At 31.9% G+C, this 26,132-nt stretch overlaps 2 protein-coding genes across 7 annotated transcripts in view; one reads left to right on the forward strand and one right to left on the reverse strand.

The window, feature by feature from the left end:
• Positions 1-26,132, forward strand: part of LOC126869325 (protein eva-1) — a 324,775-nt gene that overhangs the window by 222,571 nt on the left and 76,072 nt on the right. For all 4 annotated transcript variants that reach the window (XM_050625710.1, XM_050625713.1, XM_050625712.1 and 1 more), the window contains exons 5-6: positions 13,729-13,878; positions 16,592-16,735. In XM_050625710.1, the coding sequence (XP_050481667.1) occupies positions 13,729-13,878; positions 16,592-16,735 (294 nt within the window). The remainder of the gene's footprint in view (positions 1-13,728; positions 13,879-16,591; positions 16,736-26,132) is intronic.
• The window catches only part of LOC126869322 (uncharacterized), a 173,033-nt gene that overhangs the window by 118,188 nt on the left and 28,713 nt on the right, over positions 1-26,132 (reverse strand). The gene's annotated exons all lie outside the window — the stretch shown is intronic.

A 26,132-nucleotide genomic window follows, 5' to 3' on the forward strand; every position in this document is an offset into this window, starting at 1 on the left:
ACAGTATAAGTAGAAATTAAATAAGCTATTATATAAACTTTATTGCTTGCCGTTTGTTATATACGTACATGTGTATATTACGTCGTTCATGTACATATATACATTGCATGAAATGTATGTTTTAGAATCTACTTAAAATTTAAAAAAACACTATTCTTAATTCACAAGATTCGTTAATTGAGATATTCTCAACGTACAGGAAACTATGCACAAAAGTAATCGAACTGATGACGAATGTAATATAAAAAACCAAATTGTAAGAATGGTCAAGACCCATTTGCGCGAACGTAACGCGAGGTCCGTTTTCGAGACGAGGTCGTTTCTCCTCGTAGCACTTGTCGATACCGTTTTTATGGACGCATCGGACATTAGCCCAATTAAATGTGAAAAGCACGGATATCGATGTAGCTTTGGGAAGATTCTTTTTGTAGTTCTATTGATGAACGTCATTTGGATCGTGCTTTGTCTTGAAAGATGTACTCGTAAACATAACAAGATAGTAAAATTGTTTGCGAATTTTTCCTATAGCTACATTAAAAAGAAGTTAAAATATTATTTGGCAAAATATGGTAATAGAAAAAAATAAAAATATAATATGTATAATAAAATATAAAAATATAATATGTATAATAAAAAATAAAAATATGATATGTATAATAAAAAATAAAAATATAATATTTATATATAATTATGTCTAAAAATGAGAAAATAAGTTTTGCAAAATTATTACATGCGAAATTATTGTGGTAGAATTTTTGCTGTAATCGAGAAAATTAAATATAATTGCTGACAATTTCTTTTTTACTTCTATTTATTTTTGTTTCACCAACTAGCAATTCGTTATTTATAGTTATAATATTTTTAACAATTTATGGATATGTTACGCTATAAATGTATTAAATATTAGTAATATAGTAAATGTGAATACATAAAAAAAAATAAAAATAAACGAAAAATGTGAATACATTTATTAGTAATAGTAAACATTTTTAAATTTAATCTATACTTTTATTCAAATCTTACATAATTGTATATATTAACTATCTGTATGTAGTACATATATATCTTTATTAAATTTTACGATTTCATTGTCACATTGTATTAAATTATATTACGTAATATGCAACCCTGTATCATTATGTCCCATTCGTAAAGATTCTGTTTTAAACGGAATGTACGATTATCGAACTAAATCCCGTTGTTTATTTTTCTTTTAAAATATGAGTTCATCTAGTGCGGTAAGGGTGGCAATATCACATAAATATACACAAATCCCACAATATACTCCCGAGATTATGAAGTTACGCTTTTCACGACGCCGGCGACATTTCAACATTCCGTAGCTGCTGAATTAAAAGATACATTTGCTTTTTTGCTCTGCGGATCATGAAAAGGCAATTCAAATTTCATTATACATATGCATATCTTGTTGTTTGATATTGATATTTTGTAAAATATAAGCGATTGGGTGGAAGTTACATACATATAACATAAAGAAAATAATGGGTAAATTTTGTGATGTTTTTTGGATGTTTTCTGAATGGTTATAAAATTATATTTTGATAAAATTACGAATTTACATGGTATGGTTTGTCTGAGGTGATATGAGAATTTTAGGGAACACATAAGTTATTAGGGATTGTAGAATTTTATATGGTATGTAGTTTATTGAATTTCCCCTTTCGGCACTAAATAACTCGCATCATCTTTATTAAATCGCATGGAATTTTGAAATACTGCAAGTAATAGATCAGCATTATTTGCCTACGCAATTGTTTTACATGTCAGTTCCAACGCGATTATTTCTTATCGAAGATTTTGAACAATTACAATATTTTTTATGAATATGATAATATTGGAAATTTTATCATTTTGGTTATTATCATCTTGGTTATTAAAATTCTCTTGCAATTGATGTTTCAAATTACTATAATTAACCTAAAGGATATTGAAATTTTAGTTCCTTTTAACCAGTTTCACGATACAAAACTAGTTCAATGATAATAAAAAAAAATATCAACATCTGATATTTAGACTGAACTCAACTTTTTCATCGGAATTTTCCTTAAGTCTGATAACTCGATTCTGTTTTAATCGTAAACCTCTTAGTATTAAATTTTAATAAAGGCAAATTGATTTTAATTAGGCCGATTCTAGTAACTGCAAAGATGACCATGCTGAAGATTTAACAAATTCCATTAAAATTAACAAATTCCATATTTCCATATTTTAAAATCGCACCTGTTCGATAAAAGAATATTCAATTCCGATATCTCAGAATTACATATCTCTCACCAACATTTATTAAAATTCCTTTTCCTTCCATTACTACGGCCTCGTTTTAATCAAAAACCCTAAGTCACCACGATGGCCAACGAGCAGGAAACGCGGACCATCCGGATGTAGCGCGTTAGCACAGTAAATAACAAGGTGAGCGTAGTAGGTGAATACCGACGTCCATGGAGCGTGAAACACGGAACGGAAAGAATTAGTGCGTCCTGCGGCAAAAATTACTTGGAGCTTGTTACTGCAACAGGTTGTCGCCGTATTGTGGATGCACGGATCCGTATGGTCGCATTCCTACACCATTAATATACGTACTTTACAGGGCCGTGTAATAAACATGGCGCCCTATTTTACGTTCTTACCACGTGGTACCCTAATATTTCATTTTCCTGGTCCTTCTGCTTCCGTGCTAAGACTAGTAGGTTTCATCACATACGACGCGCAAGTATATTTTGGTGATTAGCGTTACGACCCATCAAGGATTTAAATATTACAGATGTTGTGTCATTTATAAAGTCGAAGGATTACCAAACGCTTGACTGTCTGAATTTTGTTCATTATCACATAGGTACATATAAACCCATAGATTATTTTATTATTAAATTCTATTCATTGTATTGTAAAAATTAATTTAGTCCAATTATTTTGCTCAATGATGCATGCTTATTTGTCAAAGATTTCTACATTTAAAGTTAGTCAACTGTTAAAACCTCCGTTATGCTAAATTTTCCGTTAAATTGTTGCAGTGAAATAAAAATTTTGATTCCTCTTGGAAATATAAGCGGTTTGAAGTTAAAAGCTAATTGCTAAGGGTAGTGATTAGCACTGCTTAGTGCTGAGTCCTTAGGAAGGACTAAAGTCAACATTTATCAACGAAACATGGTTTTACAGACTTTTTTTAGCTAACTATTTGTATCCTTCACAGAGTGATATTAAATTTCGTGTATTTTAGAGTTTATGATATTGTATGCATGTTTTCCAAACATTTGCACAAGTAAGTGTTTCAAAAATTAATCTAACCTAAACTTTTATTTTTACCTAAGTACATAATTAATTCCGAATTTCTCAAAAAGCAAATAACTTAGAGGTTCGTTACCCCTATTGAAAGACAATGAGTATGCTACTGTAAGTGAATTATATGTATTCAGTGCATCCTTACATCTTCAAATTTTGAATAAATGCATAAAAATCCGCAGAATAATAATAACTATAATCACTTTCCGTCACTCTTTAACATATAAAGTTGATGAATGTGGCTTCTGACTGCCTCAAATAACGTTAGATCAGTTCTTTTCTATTTTATACCTAGTGTGTTACATTATGTGCTGGGTGGCTATCAGTATTGTACAGTAGCTGTCGATTGTGACAAATGTCGATAGTGACGTTGCCGCTTGGTGGATAGACGCGCATTACATCATATTGTCCGTTCCATGTAATACAGGAAGTGATATCTTGGCGTATACGCGTCTATGCAGCGACGTTCAGTGGACAAACGGCCTCTGTTGAACGGTTCTCGATCGATCGTCATGGATGTCTTAAGTGCCACTCGAACCATGATGCCCAACTAATAGAACTCAGAGGAATTCGAAAGTAGAAAGACATTTAAGACACGTCCAGGAATTTTCCTTAGGTGGAATTTTAATTTACGCGGGGAATCTTGCTTTTCGATGAAATCGGAATTTTCATCTGGTTTTGATTTGACAGTCTCGTTTTTCGGTCTGGTCTTGGTTTTGATAAGATGGATTCAATTGGCCCTGGATTAGCTATGAAATATATAAAAATATTTCGGTTTTGTGAATAAATTTAAAGATGTTTGACATTATTCCAATTCTGTCGTTGTTTCTTTAAAAATTGGGACATATCTGATGTATGTGTGCATATTGAAGAAATACAATAAGTAAGAGAATAAAATTTCAAAATTGTACACACGATTCAAATAAAATAAAATAAAATCTTATTTATCGTTACGGACTAAGAAACTTTTAGTTTCTTTATCGAATCAGTTTGTCAGCGAAGATAAATTAAATAGTGGTTAAACGATAATTGGTATCCAAATACTTAAATAAGAATACAGATATATACGTACTCCTATACATTAATTATCTGAAACTTCATTAAAATCACTTCTTTAGGGAGATCATGCGACGGTTGCAAAAGCTCCTTGTAACTTCTGCCGTACCTCGAAGGTAAACAAATCCTTTGTTCATAGTTTTGTTAGAGCAATTCCAAGCAATAATATTCCTAAATACGTTATGTGTGTAATATTATCGCCAGCATACTTAGCCAGCGTACTGGTGACATCCGTGTACTAAAACAATTAAATCATTTCAAAGTACGTTCAACTGTGTTACCTACATTAATCAAACAGTGCTAAGGAGGCACGCTTGCATGTATTAAACGGTTCTCTATATGTAAAATACTACACTATGTTCCACGAAAGAGCTTATTTCCGAGGATTGAAACTGTTTGTTGGAGAAAGTTTCGAAATGTTCAAATTTCAAAATTTAATTTTTCAAAGTAAATATAAATATTCTTTGTTACTTTGTACGATTGTTCTCTGATTTCTTATATTTAGGCTGCAGATGTTTTTGCAAATTTATATTTTTGTGAACGCAATTAGACAAAATTACTAAAATGGTGGAATATAGTTTCAGAAAACAATAGATAAGACATTATTACGATAAAATTGTTGTGTACCGCGTTTTTTAATCAAGTTTTCAGTTCCTATTTTATAAAAAGAAGCTCCATTGTTCTTGATTTCAATTTGAAAAAAGAAACCATTATTTATAAAGCGATCGAATAGGTAAAACCGTAAGACTAAATTTGTAACGCTTCGTGGCGCGTAGGGAATATTGATCCAGAAAAAACAACAATGATTCCGTTGCAACGAGTCTTACAAAAGGTAGAAAAAAAAAAAAAATAGGAGTATGAAACGAGATTCTGTCGATCGAATGGTTAAACAGTTGGCTTTGTAGATCAGAATCTTTCGCTGTGAGAGATCGATTCGAGTAAATCGATGATACGCGAATGGATTGTGAACGAAAATCTGTGTTACGTGTCGTAAGCGTGCAAATTGCTTGTGCCAGATTAATGTTATCGTGTTGAACATCCTGAATCGACATTTAATTAAATAAACGACGCGGAACAAAAGTGTTTTGCTCGCTTGCACTCGTGTCTATCACCAACTGGTCACTGAATGATTGTCATTAAGTTTAATTATTCAACGATTAGATTAATCATCGCACGTTCAGAAAAACCTATGTGTTGGTGTGTATGTGTTGCGTGTGTTTAGAATTTGGAAATTAAACTGTGATTACGAGGATAATAAGGTGGAGCGTTCGTGTGTTAATAATGTGGTGGAATTAATATGATGGATTCGAATAGCTGTCAGTAGTTCGTTCGCCAGAGGTAACAGTAGAAACACTGATCTCCAATATGTATTTAAATATACTATGTGTATATGTGAATAGTTACGTGTATAGTTACACCAGACATGTTAAGGGTACCTATTTGTCACTGACAGCCTTAATTTTGTCAAGGACACTTGCATGTTTTTGATAATTGTAAAAGCAATTCTAATGTCAACCATCATTCTTCCTATATGTCAATTTAACACGTTCCAATAAATGTAAAGCCATTGATTATTTTTTTCATTACATTGATTTGATACCAAGAACAAATTAAATTGAGAACATGAAGTATGATGCTCGAGAATAACAGTGTATTGACATTCATTTACAACAAAAATTATTTCCAACGTATCAACACGTTTTGAAGATGTTGTATGACGAAAGAGATATCCTACTAAATATTAATGCTTGATTCAAACTCGACATTTTAGTTTTGAAAAATCGATTTGTATCATACAATTTTCATACAAATGAAATTTTGCAGAAGCGTAATATTTATCGAAATGAAAATATGATTTTATTTGGTGTCTCTTTATTACTTTACTTGGAATTACTCCATACTGTAAGAGTCAACGTAGAAATAAAACAACGAATGAAAATAGCTATATGTTTATTGACAAATAATTATTTCGCAACTCTCTGATTTGTATTCTTCCAGAAAGTAACATAGGCACATCGTAGCAATACATAGGTACGTGTCTAACAATGATTTGAAAATACAGTATTAATTTTCGTTTGCCATTTTTTTCTGCCTCTCTGATAAAATTGCTTACAATCAATTTTTACACTGGCAACTTTCGATACTAGCTGTTCACACCAGTGGCAACCAGTCATTATTGATTTCGCAGGGTCAATACAACTTCGATATACACTATGCACCGTATTCTGCACGCGTACCATACCATGGTCTATACTCTTTCTTTCATCTCCTTCTCTCGTTCTCTTATTCTTTCTTTCTCTCCATGCAGTCACGTTTTTTCCGTGGAACAAGTTATACAGTAAATCCATTAAAACAATGAACACTAACTCCAATATAAAATATCCTTCTTCGCGTTGCTAACCGAAACGCTCTGACAATCATAATTAAAACACTCCAATTTCTTTGTGAATATGCGTTATGCGTTTCTGACGAATAGTTGAGGTTATCAATTACGATTAGCACCGGTAATTCTTATTTTATATGCTGACACAATGTCTCGAATATTTACAAAAATAAGAAAACATTTTGAAAGATTTAGCCATTTGATTCAGTTAATCACGATGTTTCTACCGCTTACATTTATTAAAATTGTATACGTAAATTTTACTTTCTGTAAATGCTTTTTTGACAAAGTAAACAAATACAAAAGTCGATAAAAGGCCCTCAATACTAACAACAATAATTATTGTTCAGAAAATTAAAATTAAATTGGATCGTAAGTATAATTGGCATTTATCCTATTTCAATTATGACTTGAATCAAGAGTGAGGCCCTAAGCCAATTTATTGAGTGACGTAAATTGAGAAAGACATAGGGAATAACGTTAAGAACTTCTTTTAGAGTGTTCCTCTTTGTTGAGGGGAAGATTTAGGTTCAATCCTGATATCGATTGAATTTATTTAATAGACCCTTGGATAGTTTATTCGACGAGTATTTCTTTTCGCTGACACTTGATTTTGGCGTCTCTTAAATCTGTCCAAGTGTTAAATGGATGTAGAGGTTCTTACCTGCATTCTTACCTGAATAAGGGTTTTCAATTCCAAACAACCTCACCGTTTCCTGGAAGAAGCTTTATTAATTTGTATCCAGCAAGGCGGCAATTCATTTACTTAAATTAAATTTGGTATCAAAGCAAAACTTCAATGAATTATTTTTAGTTTAAGATAGTAAAATTGCAGCAATATAAACATATACATATTATACTAGGTTTTGTAAATTACTAGAATATCTACGAATAGACATATTTCGTTGATTACGTGCGATACTGATTAATTTTAGAGCTTCAAACCACAAGTAGATTAATTTGTTGTCTTATAAGTTTTTATTTCACAGATACGCTATTTCATAGTATTTTGGTTTCACTTACATAAAATATTTTTCTTTTACTGTAAGTATTTTTAAAATTATGTTGAAATATTAATTAAATGTAATTCTATTAAATTGTCTAACAATAATAACTTATTTTACATAAAATATTTGATAATTTCGCCTCAATATAAGTGTAAAAAGAAAATGAAAAAATAATAGAAGAATACATATAATAGTAGCACTGAATTTTCCAGGGTTGAAAAATTATTACATTTATACGCTATCATTTATATGCATTCCCTGTGTATAGAATATATCATGTCATATTTTGGAAATCAGGTGATCGTGCTGTAGACCAACCCTTGTTGCTAAAACTTTTAGAAATGAAGTTTTCCAATATTCCCAGTTGTATTCTTTATTCTTCAACGTATTTGTTTGATACCATTCTAGTTCTATTTTTTCCAAATACATCTTCAAGCACTTGATTTTCTTCTCCTCATTCTGGATTTTTAATTTTTCGCACTCCGTTTCATATTCTGATATCCAATCTGTGGCTTTCTGTTTTCCATCAAATTGTTTTAAGCTGAAGTTTGTTTCTTCTTTATCATAAATATTGTGTTTTTGGAGAGTTTCTAACAGTCTTTCTATGTCTAGACTAGACCTGGCTTCCGTCTTTATTTTCCTTTTGGAAATGATTCCTACTTCTTCTAAGTACATGTTCTGGATGTCCCATCGTCCATTGTGAGTATGATATTTCTGTATTGGCCTACCTTGATTAGACTTTTCGAGGCATTTCTGACTATTGCTGAATTGAACAACCGAGGATGATAATTTCTCACTTGAAATATTCATCTGGGTACACATTATCCAATCTTAAACACCTAACCTGAAGCTGAAGTTCATCAATTATTGAACAAATCCCCGCTGTGCGTATTTAAACTACGTAAACTACGTACATCCTCGACTCAACTACAAAGAAAAATGAATTAGTCAAATGAAGCACGTTTAGCTAATGACGTTGTAGCGCAATAAGTAGCACGTGTGTCGTCGCATAGATTTGCGGCGGACACGTGAGGCATCGCTTGGTTTTGGCGCACAATGTGACACGTGTAACGTGTATCCGTCTTCTTGATTCAGTACGTTTGAATTACCGCTTGCATTGTGTATATTTTCTTTCATTTTCTTTCGTGCTAATGCCAGTGAATTTGTATCTGTCAAATTAACACACGCTTCATTTGTGACAATCATTTAATAATTGATTGAAACGGTACAATTAATTCTTGTACAGGGTGTTTCATAAGTGATAATACTTACAACAACTTACTTAATATTCTTTAATAATAATTAGAGAGAAATAAAATATCAAACCAAATACAATTGAAATTATATCGTCTTTTTCCAAGAATATTTTTACTTCTACAAAATTTATATAGAAATCCATCCCTATCTTCATATCTTTCAATTAAGGCTTAATACAGCATTTTATTTTCAAATTGTCAAGCTCAGAAATTTTCAAGTCTAAATTTTCGGATTTTTATATCCTTGAATTTTCACATTTGTTACTGTACGATAATATTTTTTACGTATTATTTCACTGCTTAATGAGCTTATTCGTTACTAAAAACGCCCAAACTCTATTTTCCCAAAAACGTAGTTTTACACGAAAATATTTGGTACTATATTTTTTTGGTACTTGACCTTATTGAAATTATTGAGATTAATAATTATTGAGATTAATCGTAGTTACGTTGGACTCGCCCCTTCAAATACAGTGTGCACATTCTCCATTTTGTTTCTGTTAACATGATCTCTGGCGATTTGAAAAGAGGATCATTGCTATAAATGTTCGTAACAACACACACGAAAACTTTAGAAGCCATCAAAACTGGGTCGATCGAAGAGGCAGTTGCTTGATAAAAATGCTTTGTGCTAAATCTATTGTCGCTTCCAGTACTCGAAGGAATTACGTCTTGCAACTGTAGTATGACGCCTTTTTTGTCTTTTTCTTACCAATTAACGCTTCAATTTGGATATCTCGCTCGAAAGATAGTTCGATAAGGGAGTTCCGATGTCTTCTTATCTTATTTTAAAAACCATTGTATAACTTTGTCCTTTGACGAGCCTCGTTACATGCTTGACGAGTTACTTTGTAACCTTTTCTCGTCCAAGAGGCTATTTGTTGCAAGTTTCCAATCGTCAGTAAGAACAGAAAATCAGTTTGATGCTTGAAAATAGTTCGGTTTGTAGTTCTTAGTTTGGCTTCAATTGTTTGGTTGATGGTGTAATTATTAAGTCTTTCCTGTGTGTCGACTAAAAAACGTTTCATTACTGGTAAACAAATTTGGATTTTTGAGCTTTCTATGCTTTTGAGCTTTTGAGCTTTATCAATGGTAAAAACCGGATTTGCTGTCAATTTTTAAATATTTAGATATACAATATTTACAATGGCGATGAAATTTGTTATGGTACTGTAATCGTAAAATAGAAATGGTTTAAAAACCAGATCGTCATAAATTATCAGATATAAAGATTCTCAATTTTTCTAAATATATTTAATATCATGTTTCTAAGATATCCTTCTTTTTTAATAATAATAAAAAAGGAAAGAACGATTGAATATCATATCTCCTTAACAAGAATCTTCTTATTCCTACAAAATTTATATACAATTCCACCCTTATTTCTTCTTTCCACCCAAGTGTATTCCACCTCCTGTTAACCAAATATTTCTTTCAAATATTCCACATTCACTGGGAACCTTCCCCGAATTGCCTCTTACGCTCGTTTCACATACACTTCCGTCAATAAAGAATCGCTGGAAACGAACCGGAGGTCGTTTTCCTCCCGCATTCTCGTAATTTTTCTTGAAATCCAGAAGAGGCGTTTCTGTAACCACAAAACTTTGAAAAGTTTGAAAAGCCGCGAAAAAGAGGCGGCGTAAATCGACGGCTCAATGAAGTAGGGTTACAACACTTTGTCTCAGACGTGTAAGAGCACTCGGCGACTTTAAAAGAGCGGTTCGTTTCCCGCGCGAGAGATTCGTACTTTTAAAGGTCGCTTTAAACGTGACTTCGGGAGAAACCACGCTTTCAGGCAGATAATTATAATATGCATCGAGTTACACTAAGTGTTTCGATTATTTATTGAAAATTGTTGTGTCTTTATTCTTGTTGGGATTTAAGGTTTAAAATAATTCTAGCAAGAAGTTTTATTTGAATTTTATACAAATATTTATAGCATGGAAAGCTATTCCTTTTGAAAATAACTTCACATTATGTTGCATTCCATGAATTTTGTTATATTATATGATATAAAAAATATAAAGATATTTGATTTTTCTCGCGTAAAATGTAAATAACTACAATATATTATTTTTCTCGTAGATTTCGATACTGACTTTTATATACGAGTGAATTTTAATTATTTCTTGAACTTTCTCTAAATTATATTTTTATAAATATCTTTATAATACACGTTGTGTACGCGCACATAAATGAATAATATTAGGCTGTACACAGACTACGTAACAAGTAGTTAACATTCGAATGCATAATTAGCCACAAATTTTTTGCATGTAGGAAAACGAAGTGCATGGTTTAAATATCGAAGATAATCATTTTATTTACGATTCAATTACGCAGTTTATCGAAATCCATGCCGAGTACCTACACCATATCTTCAGATTATGGGTGCAGTTTATCTTCTTTATTGCCCGTTGTTCGATTTTCTCCTGAACAATTTATACTGTCACCTACTATTATTCATTACGACAATCACACTTATGATTTTCAAAGTAAAATATAAAATTGGCAAATCAGATTGATACAAATCATTTGTGACTCGTGTTATTATAATCTAATTATAGCAAACATAATCATTTCTGTCGTAATCAATATCCAATGAATTTAATTTGGCAATCCATAGAATGGCTTCCAGAAACTTCTCATTGTCAGTATAATTGCAATACCATAACATTTGAAATTAATACCTTAGAATCCCAATTATCCAAACATTATACCTATAAATTGATTCACAGGCGATGTATTTTCGTCGACAGAAATTTATGACTAGAATGAGATTTCTTTCCGTGAGAATTTCATTCTTGATAATCGATACCATAAATATTATCATTCGATCAATCTGATTCTTAACTTGCCAGATTACTATTGATAAAGCGCATTATCTTAAAGTAGTATTATCAACGTAGAATTAGTTTACTATCAAACAGACGTCAAATTTCTAACTGAATTTGAAATTTATATTTCGTTATTCTGTAAATTTTTGTTGATTTTCTTTAACGTATTATGACATTGAATTGAAATGATTGATCAGAACCAGGATACGTTGACGTGCATTTGCAAATTCATATTTCCGTAATTAACATTTAATATCTCGTAAATATTAAAAAATTACTTACTTTCGTACATTCGCTTACCAGAAAGAGATGGCATAAATAATCACAAATTCTGGAAGAAATATTAAAAAATAGTGTTTAGAATCATCATTTTTATGCATTAATTTTTTACATTCCAATTTACTAATTTGATCATTATGAGTTCTTAATGATCCAAATATTTCGTGCGTCATTTTCTAAATTTACCTGACTCTTAAAAAAAAAAATGTAGATATTTATGTTGCTCCTCTATTGAACCCCTCATGTAATCATCCGCAAAATTCAAGAAAATGCACGAGAAGTGCGTTGACCTTGCGTAAGAACAAGTGAAAATCCTGGAAATGTGGTGTTCGTTACACCAATAAGGTTGCAAAGCTACGGAGTACACTATGATTGCAACCACAAAAACGTGTTATGGTAGAGCACCTGATCTGGTTGGGTTCGTTGGAATTTGAACCGTAACGAGACGAAGCAGGTTTTATCGAAACCCGTATCTCTGGCAAAAACCGTTTCCATTCGACTTGTTTATGCGATTGTCAACGGGCACGTATAGACCAGGCCAGGATATAGCGAGCTCGTAAAATCAGTCAAGAATGAAATTAACACATTTTGAGTGTCAGAACAAACGAATTTTTTTTTATTGCAGTGTCAATTTTTATTGAATGGTATAGAAACGCACACATATTAAAATAAAAATTGAATATGGTTTATTTTTTAATAACGAAGAAATTTTTATTCCGATATCAATGTATTTTATATCGAGTGATATAGTGAAATATATTGAAATAAAAGTTAGATATAGTTTGCTGTTTAATAGCGAAGACATTTTTATTGGAATGTTAATAAACCGATGAAAGTCAATGAAACACATATAAAAACGAACGTATTTCATTACATTGTATGAATATAGATAGATAGATCTTAGTTCCCAGATTTTACTAGATTTCGACGTCATAAAACTAGTTGCCGTTTGAGTTAGTACTCAAATAGCTATGAATTTGTTCACGATACAGCATAGTATAAATAAACTTTGCAGAATATTTTAAACGGCAATAAAAAAATATGAATACATTTAAAATGTTAGACAGTTTTCCAATAAACATTGACAATATATTTATGACCAAAAAAAAAACAAACATCATTTTTCAAAAAATGTTTCGAAAAATGTAACGATAAAGTTATGTCATGTTCTTTCGTGAAAAGTAAATATAATAGGGAAATAATACAAACTCTTTGGAATGAAACGGTATTAAAATATTAATGCTACATTTTCTCCTCCACTAGCAAGTGAAAAAGTAGAATTATGTATATTTCACTTCTTTTTTTTACAAACGATGACACAATTTGCGAACCTAAAGATGTTTCTACTACCTAAGATAAATGACAAAATACCAAAGTGTAACAAAAAAATAAATAAATAAATAAATAAATAAAAAGATTTTGTCAACCTGAGATACGAAAACCTAGAAGTTTTGAAGTTCGGAGACTACGATTTTCTAATCATATTAGCATTCATATTCATACAACAAAATTGTATTTTATCATATTTTGAACTTGTAATTACGTTGAACTTGACAATAAAAAGCAACAGTGGAGCGGTGAATTTATTAAAAAGCTCCTTTATGTTCCAGACGAGTTCAGAAGTAAAGTTGCCTGCGAGAATGACGTCATCAATCTTGTCTGCCACCCTGGACAAAGAGTTGCCATTTTCAGCGCATCGTTCGGCAGAACGGAGTACGAATCCCTTCAATGTCCTCAGCCGCACGATGTGAAAGAAGAAAGTGAGTAGATTTTTTTATTGTTCTAAAAGTTCGTTTTGTAAATAAAATTCTAAATATTATTGTTGTATTTAATATACTATGAGAGCCAGATATTCTAGCAACTAGGTCACACCGGATATTTTTTTTATATTGCATAAAATAATAAAAATCTACCTCTCTATTTTTTATTCATGAAATCAAGTATACTTTCGTTTGAAAATTCCTATACATACGTAGCCTGTTCGGAAATAAAATTTGTTAAACTACAATAGTACATTTAAGCTATGGTAAGGTGGCGCATAATAATCATGGGTTTCTATAAAAATACTTCATTATTACTTTAAAAACTTTTCTAATTTTAAGTTTAGTTTGGTAATTCTAGCTTTAACAATATTCTTTTAGATAGAAGTATCAATTAATTACTCTCGATTTCTTGATACCAGGAAATCTAACTTCAGTTTTGTTTCACATAAATTATAAAAAGTTTGCGTGAAATTGAAATTTTGATCATCAATGTCTAGCTTTTAGCTGTGGAAAAGATTTAAAAACGCTCTTAGATACAAGTTAGCATCTTAATAATTCTACCAAATATCGTTCTCGGAACCATAAAAGCCCTCAAAGAAAATAACGACCAAAAAGATATTCGAAAGTTAGTCGGGTCATTAAATGTTTACGCGAGCGTAAACATTCATGACCGTGCCGTTGAAGCAAGAGCATAGAAGATATACGATATAATAGCAGCTTATGAATCTCAAAGAGCAATTCTGGTTTTTGATAAGTTTTATAGCAATACCAATATTCCCTAATTTCCTTTATCTTAACGAAAATATTATTCTTTAATCTTACCTCGTATTTGAGTGTTTCAACAATAGTTAGGACAAAGTGTTATGTTCTACAGTGTTATGTAATTTTTCCACATAAAGATAATTTCATCTAATTTCGGATCAAATATATACTTATACAAAAAATAAATAAAATAATCGTAAAAATAATATAACTATTAAATATTATATCATAGCTATATGTATATTTAATCTTAAAAATTGTAATAACGAAAAAATTTAAAAAATCTGATCGTATATTTAAATATTGATATTTTGTAACAAGAAACTAGAATTAAGTATTGAAAAACTCTTCTGTTATCAACATAAATATAATACAGTTATCGAATTTAACATTTCTTGCAGAAACGTGGATATATTTTTAAAATTCTATGTTCCTAAAAATCTAAGGAACAGATGTCCTTTCTTTTCATGAAGTTACTTTACATGGAACATGACGTTAAAATAAAGATCCATGAAACTGCACATTTACATTCAATAGTCGGACGAATCGATTCAAAGTGCTGCAATTCGTGACGGACTTTACGAGAAAATGGAGCAGAGGTCGGGTCGCTACCAATCCCTTTGTGCCGATGTCCAGACGGCATCCTCGTGAGGATAACAGCTCCGAAAACACTGAAATGCCATTGGCTACGGATCACTCCCTGCAAAAGTTTTATCTGATACGTTGATTTTGGCCTTTCGTGACCTCGTTAGTCTATGAATGCTTCTACGGATGTTTCTGATTATTGCGATTTTAATTCTCTAGTCGTAATTTAACATATTCCAATGTAGAATCATCAATCTTTCATTTCTGTCATTTATCATAATCATCAGTGAGTGCATTAAACGTCAAGAATAAATAGATGAAATTATCATTTTTATCATCAGAAATTACATTCATAATACATTAACTAATACTTTAACGAAACAAGAAGCTTTATAACTAAAACTCCAGTTACTAGAAATTTAATTTCCATTCCATGATATTTCTCTGACAAGGGCTTTTATTAAAACTTCTAGGATTAGACTAGATTCAGTACGAACCTCCCTATGAACGTTCCTTATCAAATAAATTTTCGAATCAATTGAACTCTTCCTACGGTTGGCAGGATATTGTAACAAATTCAAAGGTTTCCTTCCTTGTTCTTCGGCTTCGCCCACACGTAACAATGAACTACTTGTAATGGTCGTTTCCCGAATGGTTATCTACGATACTGTCACTCGCGATATTGTTTCAATCTGCGTGTTTCTTGGCCATGTGACACATCGTCCTGCTCTATCATGTCGTTCTCACAAAGGTACCTACCGTGACGGTGACATGCAGAAGTGACTTTTGACTCTGATACACTTCGAAATTTCAGAGAGGAAGGTTAGCTAAATTGGAACTTTGGAAATTTTTCCAAAAATGATTGGAAAAATTTTAGGAACCTTTTGATGATATTTCATGATTGATACATGAATGTTTGTTTTTCTGATTTAGTTTAGGATTTCTTTTCGTTTACTAAAATAACAAACGACACGGATGACGCATGTTCTCGGAACAAAAAGAATTTGAAAAAGAACTAAAATAATTTGAAAATAAAAAAAAACTGAAGCAATTTGAAAAAGAACTAAAACAATTGAGAAATGCCGTTTAAAGTGAACTAAAGAGAATAAAATGGTGCTTTATATTCATATGAGCGTTATGCGGGATTCATGTCAAGCGTCGGATTATTAACCATAGATTGATGAAGTTGACATTTCCATTAAGCGCTCTGAAGTAGTCACAGTCGACCTTTAATCCGGTATTCAGCTTTCATTCGACGAACGATCCGCGCAATTTCTGGTAAGCTGGGAAACTAGCTCTTTTTTTTCTCGTCTATGAAGCTACGAGCGAACGTACTGAATAGATCAATTCTGTCTGGTTACAGCTTGTATGGCATCGTACGCGACGGAAACCGTGATGAATTTGTGCCATGGGAAACGTCGCTGCTCGGTGGTGGCAAACAGTTCGACGTTCGGTGAGCCTTGCAATCCGGAAAGCAGAACGTATTTGAAAGTTGTCTACACGTGTGGTAAGTTTGATTATTCTTCTATGAATATGTTAATTATTACGATAATGTTAACGTACGTTCTTTTTAATAAAAAAGTTTATGTAACTTTAAATTCATGTCAGAATATTTGTGATTATTGTAGTGTTACTTCAAGGTTTTAAAATGTGATTTTTTGTGATATAATAGAGGTACTTTTAGGAAAGCTATATTTTGGAGGTCATTATTCTACTAGAAAGGAGAAAATGAATTTAAAATTTCTGAATTAATTATCATTTGCAATTGATAAATACGTATTATTATATATACTAAAATAATTTGTACTAAATAATTCGTCCTCCAGCTGGATTCAAAAGAAATGGAACCTTTTCAAGGATTTTGAATCCTTTTAATAACAAAATGATCCTTCGATCAATTGAAGCATTTAATTCTCAGTTTCCATCTTTAAAATATTTATCGTCATTACAACGCAAAGCAATATCGAACGTTCTTTATCATTTAATCATTTAATTAATTAAAATTTGTGAAATTACGAAACAATTACGGAAACAATTATTATTAGCCCTTTCCAATATCCAGCAATATAAATTAATTATTATAAATATTATTCCTTTCTCGTTCATTAACTTTAGAATAATTTATTTTGTAATATAAGACAAATTAAAATCTATTTCTACATATTACAACCATTGTATTGTATTAATAAATTTACTAATGAACTATAAACACATTAACATAACAGTATTAGCGATTATTTAATGTACATAAATTCCAGACAAATTTTTGAGTTCAATTTCCTGTATATATATATTTGATAGGTTATTTGCAGAGTATAAAATCGATAGTCGAACGTTATAACACGCTCATTGGGAATATTTGGGACGAATTTCGATATTTTTCACGTGCGACAAATGGAGCGGAACATTTGTTTTGCGCGGAACGTCATGTTCTCTGTGATCTTTTATGAAACCGGTTTGCCCTGGAAAACTGTTCGCCGTTACGTAATAAATCACCGTGTATTTTTAATGTACGAATGAAAACAACCGAATGACGGAAGCAACTAATTTAATTTGAACCGCGAACAAATACTGTCTCGGGTCCACCATTCACCAATTTTTACAAACAATTTCACATCTGAGACGCATTAATTCGCATTATTTGACACGAAAAAATTTATTCGTTTACTTGCTATTTTATGAACTTCTGTCACTTTTTACCAAGCACTTTTCGATCCAGTTTGGTAATCGTGTAATTCTTTTTTATCTGAAATGATTACTTCTGTTAAAATTGGATAATAATAACAGAAGTTAAAATACTGTATTGATATTTCAGAATACTTTCAGATAGGATAAAACATATACGCGAAGCAGAAGTTTTGTGAGAAACAATATATATGTATATATGTGTATAATTAGTGGAAACTTTAAAATAAACATTATTTATGTCGTTTCATCTTGTACAGAACTAACATTTACTATTAATACATACATTCATTTAATATTAATAAATCTATCAATTTAAATATTGACACAATATGATACTAAAAATTACATATATAGATGAAACTCCAATTCAAAGAATGTTCTATGTATCACAACATTTCTACGAAGTTTGAACAAATTTTCTTTCAAGAAAAAAGGAAAAATCAAATAAAAGAAAGATAGATTTTGTGAAAGATAACCGCAGCAGGACATGAAAGATTAAATATGGCAAAGCCTGATGAGCAAACAACAGAACATTCACGAACAAGTCGGAAGTCCATGTCAGCAGCGTCGATTGACCCAAAAAGCTTGAGGACGATTGACGCGCAGCTGCCTACTCGCGGGAAGTTCTTCTGATGGCTTTTCACTCGGGATGGCTGGTTTCTGTACTTAATGGCCAGTCAGTCTGAACGAAAGGACTTGCTTAATAGCCATTGTTTGGACCGTTGGCAAGTGAATAATGATCGGTTGTATTCCATTCGGAGGTACCGCCAATGCGAACCTATAATACTTGAAATTCACCAATTTTCGAGTACGTTATATAGAAACGCTTTGTTTCCTTAGTGCCTGTTTCATCCGCTCGATTATTAAATTACACATATTTGTGTATTTATAGGAAATTTGAAATGTAAAAGTGAACATAATGAACATATGATGTACAAAGGTATATAAGATATTCAAAACAAAAAATTCGTTATAATATTTAACGAGGGAAACAAATACATATTTAGTTAGCTTTTATTTTTTAATTGTACAGTATGACTCTTCAGTAAGTATAAAAATTAATTGGCGAAAATAATCTTGAATAAATCGGATGAGAAAATTTGTGGATGAATTTGCTTAGAGTAATTATTTTATTTCTACTTTTTTGCTGCAATATAAACATACATATATGTATATTTTAAACTTTGCACCGAAGTGATGCTATCATATTTTTACAGATACTTTCGTTATTTCACAATATTATTTAAACACCTTAACATTCTCAAAATTGTCTGAAGATCATTTTTACTTAGACATGTAGACATTTTTGGCACAAGTATGGTTCCAAAGTTTTATTACTCAAATGAATAGTACAGAAATGGAAAGAAATCTTTATGGAAGGAATGCGAATCTGATTGGTTATTTTTGACAGACTCGACACAATCGTAAAGTTAAGGACACGTATTGGTCAAATGTGTTACATATACAAACAAAACAGTGTAACATTGAGTGATGGTGAGCGACAGAGAGCATTACCCTCCTTATCATCTCCATAGTATACAAATGTGAGAAGATAATACATAATAACCAATCATTACATAAAAGGAAGCTGACTAGTCAGAGTATGAATCTGAAAATTAAAAAGTTAGAAAAAGTAAGTAAATAATAATGTGAAACAGGTTGATGTATCTAAAGTAGGTTGTGAAACAGCAACACTCGTCAGGGGAAAATATCTAGGAAGCTCTTTGAATAATGAAAACCACTACCGTAAGATGTAATTTCCCCAAAGAAATTAAAAGCGCATTATTTCTTGTATAAAGCAAATAAATAGAGCTAGTATATCGCACGATGTATGTGTGCCTCATTCACGATAAAGAAAAATAGAAATTGATATATTTATAATAGACGGAAACATCAATCTGTCAAATCAAAAAGTATCCAGAAACTCACCATAGAAAATAGTAATCAGTCAAATTACAAGATACCCGAAAAATCATCACATAATATCCTGAAAAATTCTAAGAAATGTAATTTTCACTATCCCAATTTCCAAGCCCCACTAAACTCCTTTAGGAGAGTGTTATAATCATCCTAAAGAGAATTCTTCGATAATCGTCAAAGGCACGTGCACTAGAGAAGCTCCTTTTTCCGTTTCTTCCAAGAAACCACTGCGACTCTTTTTACATAGTAGAGCAGAGATTTTACAAAAGAAGATTGTAGGGCCAATTTTCTAATCTCGATGGCGCGTCATGAAGCATGGAGTTTCAAACCTTTTCGAAAACAGGTCGCTATCTAACCACTGGCCACTAACGACACTCTTGACGATACATAGAGTAGTCAGCTATCTCAGCCGGTGCGTTTCTGTGAAAAATTCCAGAATAATGATACCGGCACGGCCTTTAACGAGCCACGTCGTCCGTTCGACCCGAAGAAATCCGCTCGGGCATCGAGCGTACCGCGTCGCGTATAACGAGCCGTCGCTTGTAATGCCAAGTTATTTTCATTGTGCACGCGATACAGGAAAGAAACGGAGACTGGCATCTCTGCTTTTACTCTACTTTCTTCTTCCCTCTTTCTTTCTAACTGGGTTGAGAACTAACTATGGATTCAACCGCGGACGCTTTTAATGGCACTCGTCGCGTAACATTGTCGCTGCGGTAACGACCGACTGCTCGTATCGTCGGCGAGTTTATAGCACAGGCTGGGCCTGGGATCACCGGTTAACACGGAAAAATGAGCATCGTTATGATGTTTGTCATTTGGTTTGACCAAGTTTTGTTTTTCTTCGTTTCCACGCACGTTTCGGGCTAGACACAGTAGAACATTTTTCGACAAGTAACAGTGTTGAGTTTGTTAATTGATGGATTAGTGTGATTATTGTACGAAAAGTGTTGATTTTTTTGTTTAAAAATCTATTGATGAATTATGGAGAGAGACAGTACCTCAAATGCATTCTCCTTACTTTAATTATTTGATGATTGCATAAGAAAAATATGACACGTCAATTAATAAGTAAGAAGAATTAACAGTAAAAGAAATCTACAATTGTCAAATCTAAAAGTGTCGGACTAAAGTTTTCATCATAATCAAGATTTACAACAAACTTGTGTAAAATGTGCAATTCAGCACTAAAAATAGAGACATTTTCATAAAAATGTTTAACACGACTGATTCAGTTTCATAATGCATCCAGATGACGTGTATTAATTAGTACATTTTATCCATTCCATTAAATTAATGTAGGAAATGCAAAAGTGCCATGCATGAACAGCCCTAGAGGTTCGTACTACCCTCGACACGTTACACATATTCATTGAAAAAATAAAGAAAACTACGACAGATAACGAATGTACGAATGCAAATGTTTGCAGTAGTCTAATTGCATATTAATCATGAGTGTATTACCTGTGAGTGAAAAATAAAGGTGTTTTACAGGTTAATGCAATATTAATCGTATTTTATCTCTTAAAGTAATAACTTGATGTATCTGTAAGAGATCGATACATTAAGCTGTGCTTGCAGCTTTCTTGCTGTCAGCCTTGATCAATTACACGCGAATATACAAATTAACCATGTAAGTTGCAACGATAGATTCACTCAAAAAAGAAATAGAGATAGAAATAGAAAATAAGAAGACAAGCTTCTTCGGTAATAAATATTTCAATTAATACTTTTTCACTTTTTGAATCACACGGATACAGAATCCTAATTCTAATAATACATGTATAATATGATTTTTATTATTCTTATTACTTTTCGATTGTCAAAAGTCGATTTAGAATTTTGTGAACTTTTAAATAAAAAAATATTTCACCATAAAACACGCAAATAGATAAAAGAGTGTATTAATAAAGGACCAATCGTTACAAATTGTTGTTCAACAACCACTTAAATAAATATATAAATATAACAGAATAAAAATATATAATATATAAATATATTGTGGCGGCACTCAACAGCAAATACTACCACTCGACACTAAGTAGTGTCGGAAAATGGCAGCGCAGTGGTTAGCGCCTTAAGTTACAAACATTCAGAACCCGGGTTCAAATCCCGGCGATCGAAGTCTCTGATTTTTCTGGAAAAATGGAAGAAAAACAGCAGTGTACCCCATCAGCAGTGACATCTACACCCGCAGCAGAACCTATCTCGGCTTCCACGCAGCCAGCAGCTACAATTAATCACGGACAACACTTCTTACTACACCTCAATATAATGAAAATGTATAAATATAATAAAAATATATTCCAACTGGAAATAACGTTGAAACGTTGACCGAAAGTAAAACGAAATTTCGAATGTAACTACATTTCTAATGTTCTTTTTCTCTCATTGTAACACTGCAAAGACATCGCTTAAGGCATCGCAAAGATAAATAACAGAACCATAAGAGACAGTGTTTAAAAGTTTTGTTTCTAGCAACTTCCCCAACGATTTTCCATTTCACGCGCGAGATAAAAAATCGACTGTTCACAGCGGCAATCAATTCGAGTAATCGGTGGAGTGTTTCACGTACTCACGGCTGGACGCTCTTTTTATTTAGTTGCGCATTCTATTTCCCCGTCGAATTTTATACGCCGATCATACCGCTTCCATTTTTTGACGACACGCCGATCTTTTCTGGGATATTTTTTCTGAAACATAGCTCACGCTTCGATACTAGATAAAACGGTCTACCGTAATTGAGAACACAATTGTAAAAATTCAACATAACCTCAATGTGCACCATATCGAGAATTGTAATTTTATTTCAATTTAATGTGTCAAATGAGTTCAGAGAGGTACTCATTAAAAAAGAGGTACAATATTAACGAGATCGTGGAAAGTGGAATGGAAAAGATAAGTGATATATTAACTGCGAATGTTTATGCAAGTTTATATTTTTATGAACATACATACGTTATCACTTGAAATTTTCAAATCATGCTTTTGATGGGAAAGAATTTTGGGCTTTTAAAACTCTTGTTTCGCAAATGAGAAAATAACAATAGTTATATTTATCCAAAATTAATTATTAGACTTATGTCTTTTTCACTTAAATATCTTTTCTTCCTTTTAATGAAAATTTAAATATTCCTTCCGTATATATCTCAGTAATTATTTTTTAATAATTTCCAGAAGATTAGATTAGATGCTATAAGGAGTACTTTATTTTAAACATTTTTTGTATTTATGTATTTTAGCTGTATTCTGAATATTTTTGTGTCTTTACATTTCCTATGAGTGCATAAACATTTGCAGTCTAATAACATAATAATAAAATTGAAAAGGAAGTGTAAAATTGTGTTTTGGAATCAGGAATAAAGAGCAATAAGGGTGGATAAAGGGGAGGATGATCGTAGGCAACTCGAATCATGGTTGCTCGACGCAACTCGATGCAAATACAGGTTTCCTATTATGCAAACAATCCTCATTACATTGCCTTAAATACAATACCTTAAAATACAATACGTTTAATATAAATGTAAATATAGGACACGATGTGCCGAGTTAATTAGCGGAATTCGTTGAATGAAAACTAAATGTTGAAAGAAATCTAAATGAAATAATCTCAAAACTTTTAGTCTATTCTCCTTGTTGATACTGTTTCTACTTTTTCGTATATGTGGTATACAGCGGCTAAATACAAAAAGCAATTTTATACGTCTGGATTACAAAATATTAAAGTTATTATTTGTTTCGATATGAAGTATTTTCTGAATTTACTTTTTAACATCGATTTAGTGTTTTATAATATATAAAGTTGTTTTAGCAGAAGTAGATAAAGTTACAACGATTAATGTTACAAAATAACATTTTAATATGGATTTAATATTGGAAGCAAATTAGAGTATTTTCTGATGTTTAGAAAAGAAATATAGAACATTTCAAAATCAGATTTTGTTCGTGAGTAAAAGATTTCCTAAGTAATTTTTATCAAAACGCTCCTTCTTCACAAATTGCATCTCCTCTTAGTTCATTGAATTATCAAATACTTCATATGTGAAGTACAAGCAGAGTCTTTAGTTTCATGATTATAATACCAACGATAATTACTTTCGTCAAAATTAAGAGTTGCACAAAAGAGTTATCGAGAGAAATGTACAAAAATAGAATTGAAATGTTTCCAGATTTCACATTAAAATAACAAACTACAAAAGTCATCATTTATTTTTTTTACTTAAATGAATAAAATTATATAGATCTTCAAGTCTTTTTCTATTGATTACAGCATATTCCAACCATAGAATAAAACAACATTACAGCACGCTACCATTTCCAAATCGTCCATTCGAAAAATAATCGGCCTACTCTGTAGTGGCATTTATCCTCGAACAATTGTACAATTCATCGTAGGGATATTTTCAGATAGAATTTCCATCTGTCGTCGGGTTTTTTCATTAAGATCCGATTTATCGAGGCTCGTTTCGCGAATCGCGCACACGTGCCTGTGTAGGTCCGTACCAATTACCGATGCATTAGCAAACAGGTGTTTCGCGCATTGCATTCATCTACCCATTCGTATGTACCGACGGATATTCTAGCCACGAAATAGAACTCGTTATTCAATATACATGTTATACTCTTGCAAAACGTCCTCTCTCTTCAGCAACAAAGTGATCCACAATACCGATTGACATGTGTGAGGTTATTCGTCTTGCGTTTCCGTTAATCATTCTTTTCTTCGGTTAACTACAAAGTACGTATTTAACGTGTGCACGTGGATTCGCTAATCAGGATTCATTTGTCTTATATTTAACAACTGAGTCGCCCATTTACCAAATTGATTAATTTCATAAAACAAAAAGTAGAAAAATTGATAAAATTATATATATGGACTTACCCATTTTAACCTGTAAACCCCTCAATTGTTATTTCTTCTTCAATGAATGTACATACTAGATGTATATTATATAGTACTTTTATCCAAAAATAATCTGATAATTCTTTTTATTGAGAAAGAAGGAGAGTAGAGAAAAAGGCAAAACATGAAAAAAGAAGGAAGGAGAACACGCTGTGTTGGTATTCTAATTTAACAGTATGTCATGCACGCCTGTATAAGGCGCGGCAGGGGAGCTTTTTACACTAGTAAGCAAAATATGCGCATACGTTCAACAGATGAAAAACTCCAGGGAATAATCAACGTGCACGCCACGGAGACCGCGAGTATTCTTGCCCGCGAGATCGAATTTCGTTTTCATCCCCTGACAGTTTTTATCGTGGCAGGTTTTACCGAAGTATACCTATTGCAAGTTTTCTTGCGTGGAAGGGTTCCAACGATAGCCGTGTTGCAGCTAATCATTCCACGAGGCCCGTGTGAAAGATGGGAGCATTTTGCGATTCACAGGTTGAGATAGGATTGAAAGATTTATTAGGTGAGAAGATATTGGGAGAGGTTAAGTGAATTTCTGAGTTTTATTTTTATTTTCTTTTGAGTTTGATTATGTATTCATAAATATTATTAAATGTGGATATGATAAGTAAATATTAAGTTGTCAAGTTTAATCCCATATTTGTGAATTTTATTGAAGACTATTTTAGTTTTAAAATATAAATCGGAATGTATGTATAAGTTTTAAAACTATTTGAAATTCAATTCTGTCTATTACAATCGCTTACAACACCACAACAATATACAAAACCATGTAAAATTTCTTGTATTTTTCATTTAAATATTAAAATTCATTAAAGTTCGCTCAATGCCCGACATGTTGATTACGACATGTGCATGAAATCAAACGTGATTCCTATTCCAACAGCGATCCACCCGTTGGAAAGCATTGCGATGATGTTCTCTTCTTCGTGCCGCTGCCAACGTTAGACCATTGACCCGGAATAATTACGAAGCGATCTCAAAGTCTAATTGGATCCGCATGAATTATCCGCGTACATCAAAGTACTTTGCGGCGAAACACGCGATGATTTGACACCATGCTTGGTCTTATTAAACAAGTGGTCATTGGTATTTAGTACAGATACAACCAACTAAGACAGTAATCAATTCTTTACGATGGTTATTTAAAAATTGATAATCTTTAATTTGCACTAAAACTTTCATCTCTTATTTGTTAAGTAATATATAATTTGAAATCTGTTAAAGGTATGTATAAATTTATAAATTTTTTTGCGAAGTATTCTTTTTTTTTGTATGTTTGACACATTTAAGAAATGCGAAGAATACAAGTAAATAAATTCGATTGTTTTATCCCTTGGGCAATATCTTCTGAATTAAATATTCAATAAATGTTCTTATATAA

This window comes from Bombus huntii, chromosome 9, assembly GCF_024542735.1.
Source record: "Bombus huntii isolate Logan2020A chromosome 9, iyBomHunt1.1, whole genome shotgun sequence".
In the NCBI taxonomy this organism is placed as follows: Eukaryota; Metazoa; Arthropoda; class Insecta; order Hymenoptera; family Apidae; genus Bombus; species Bombus huntii.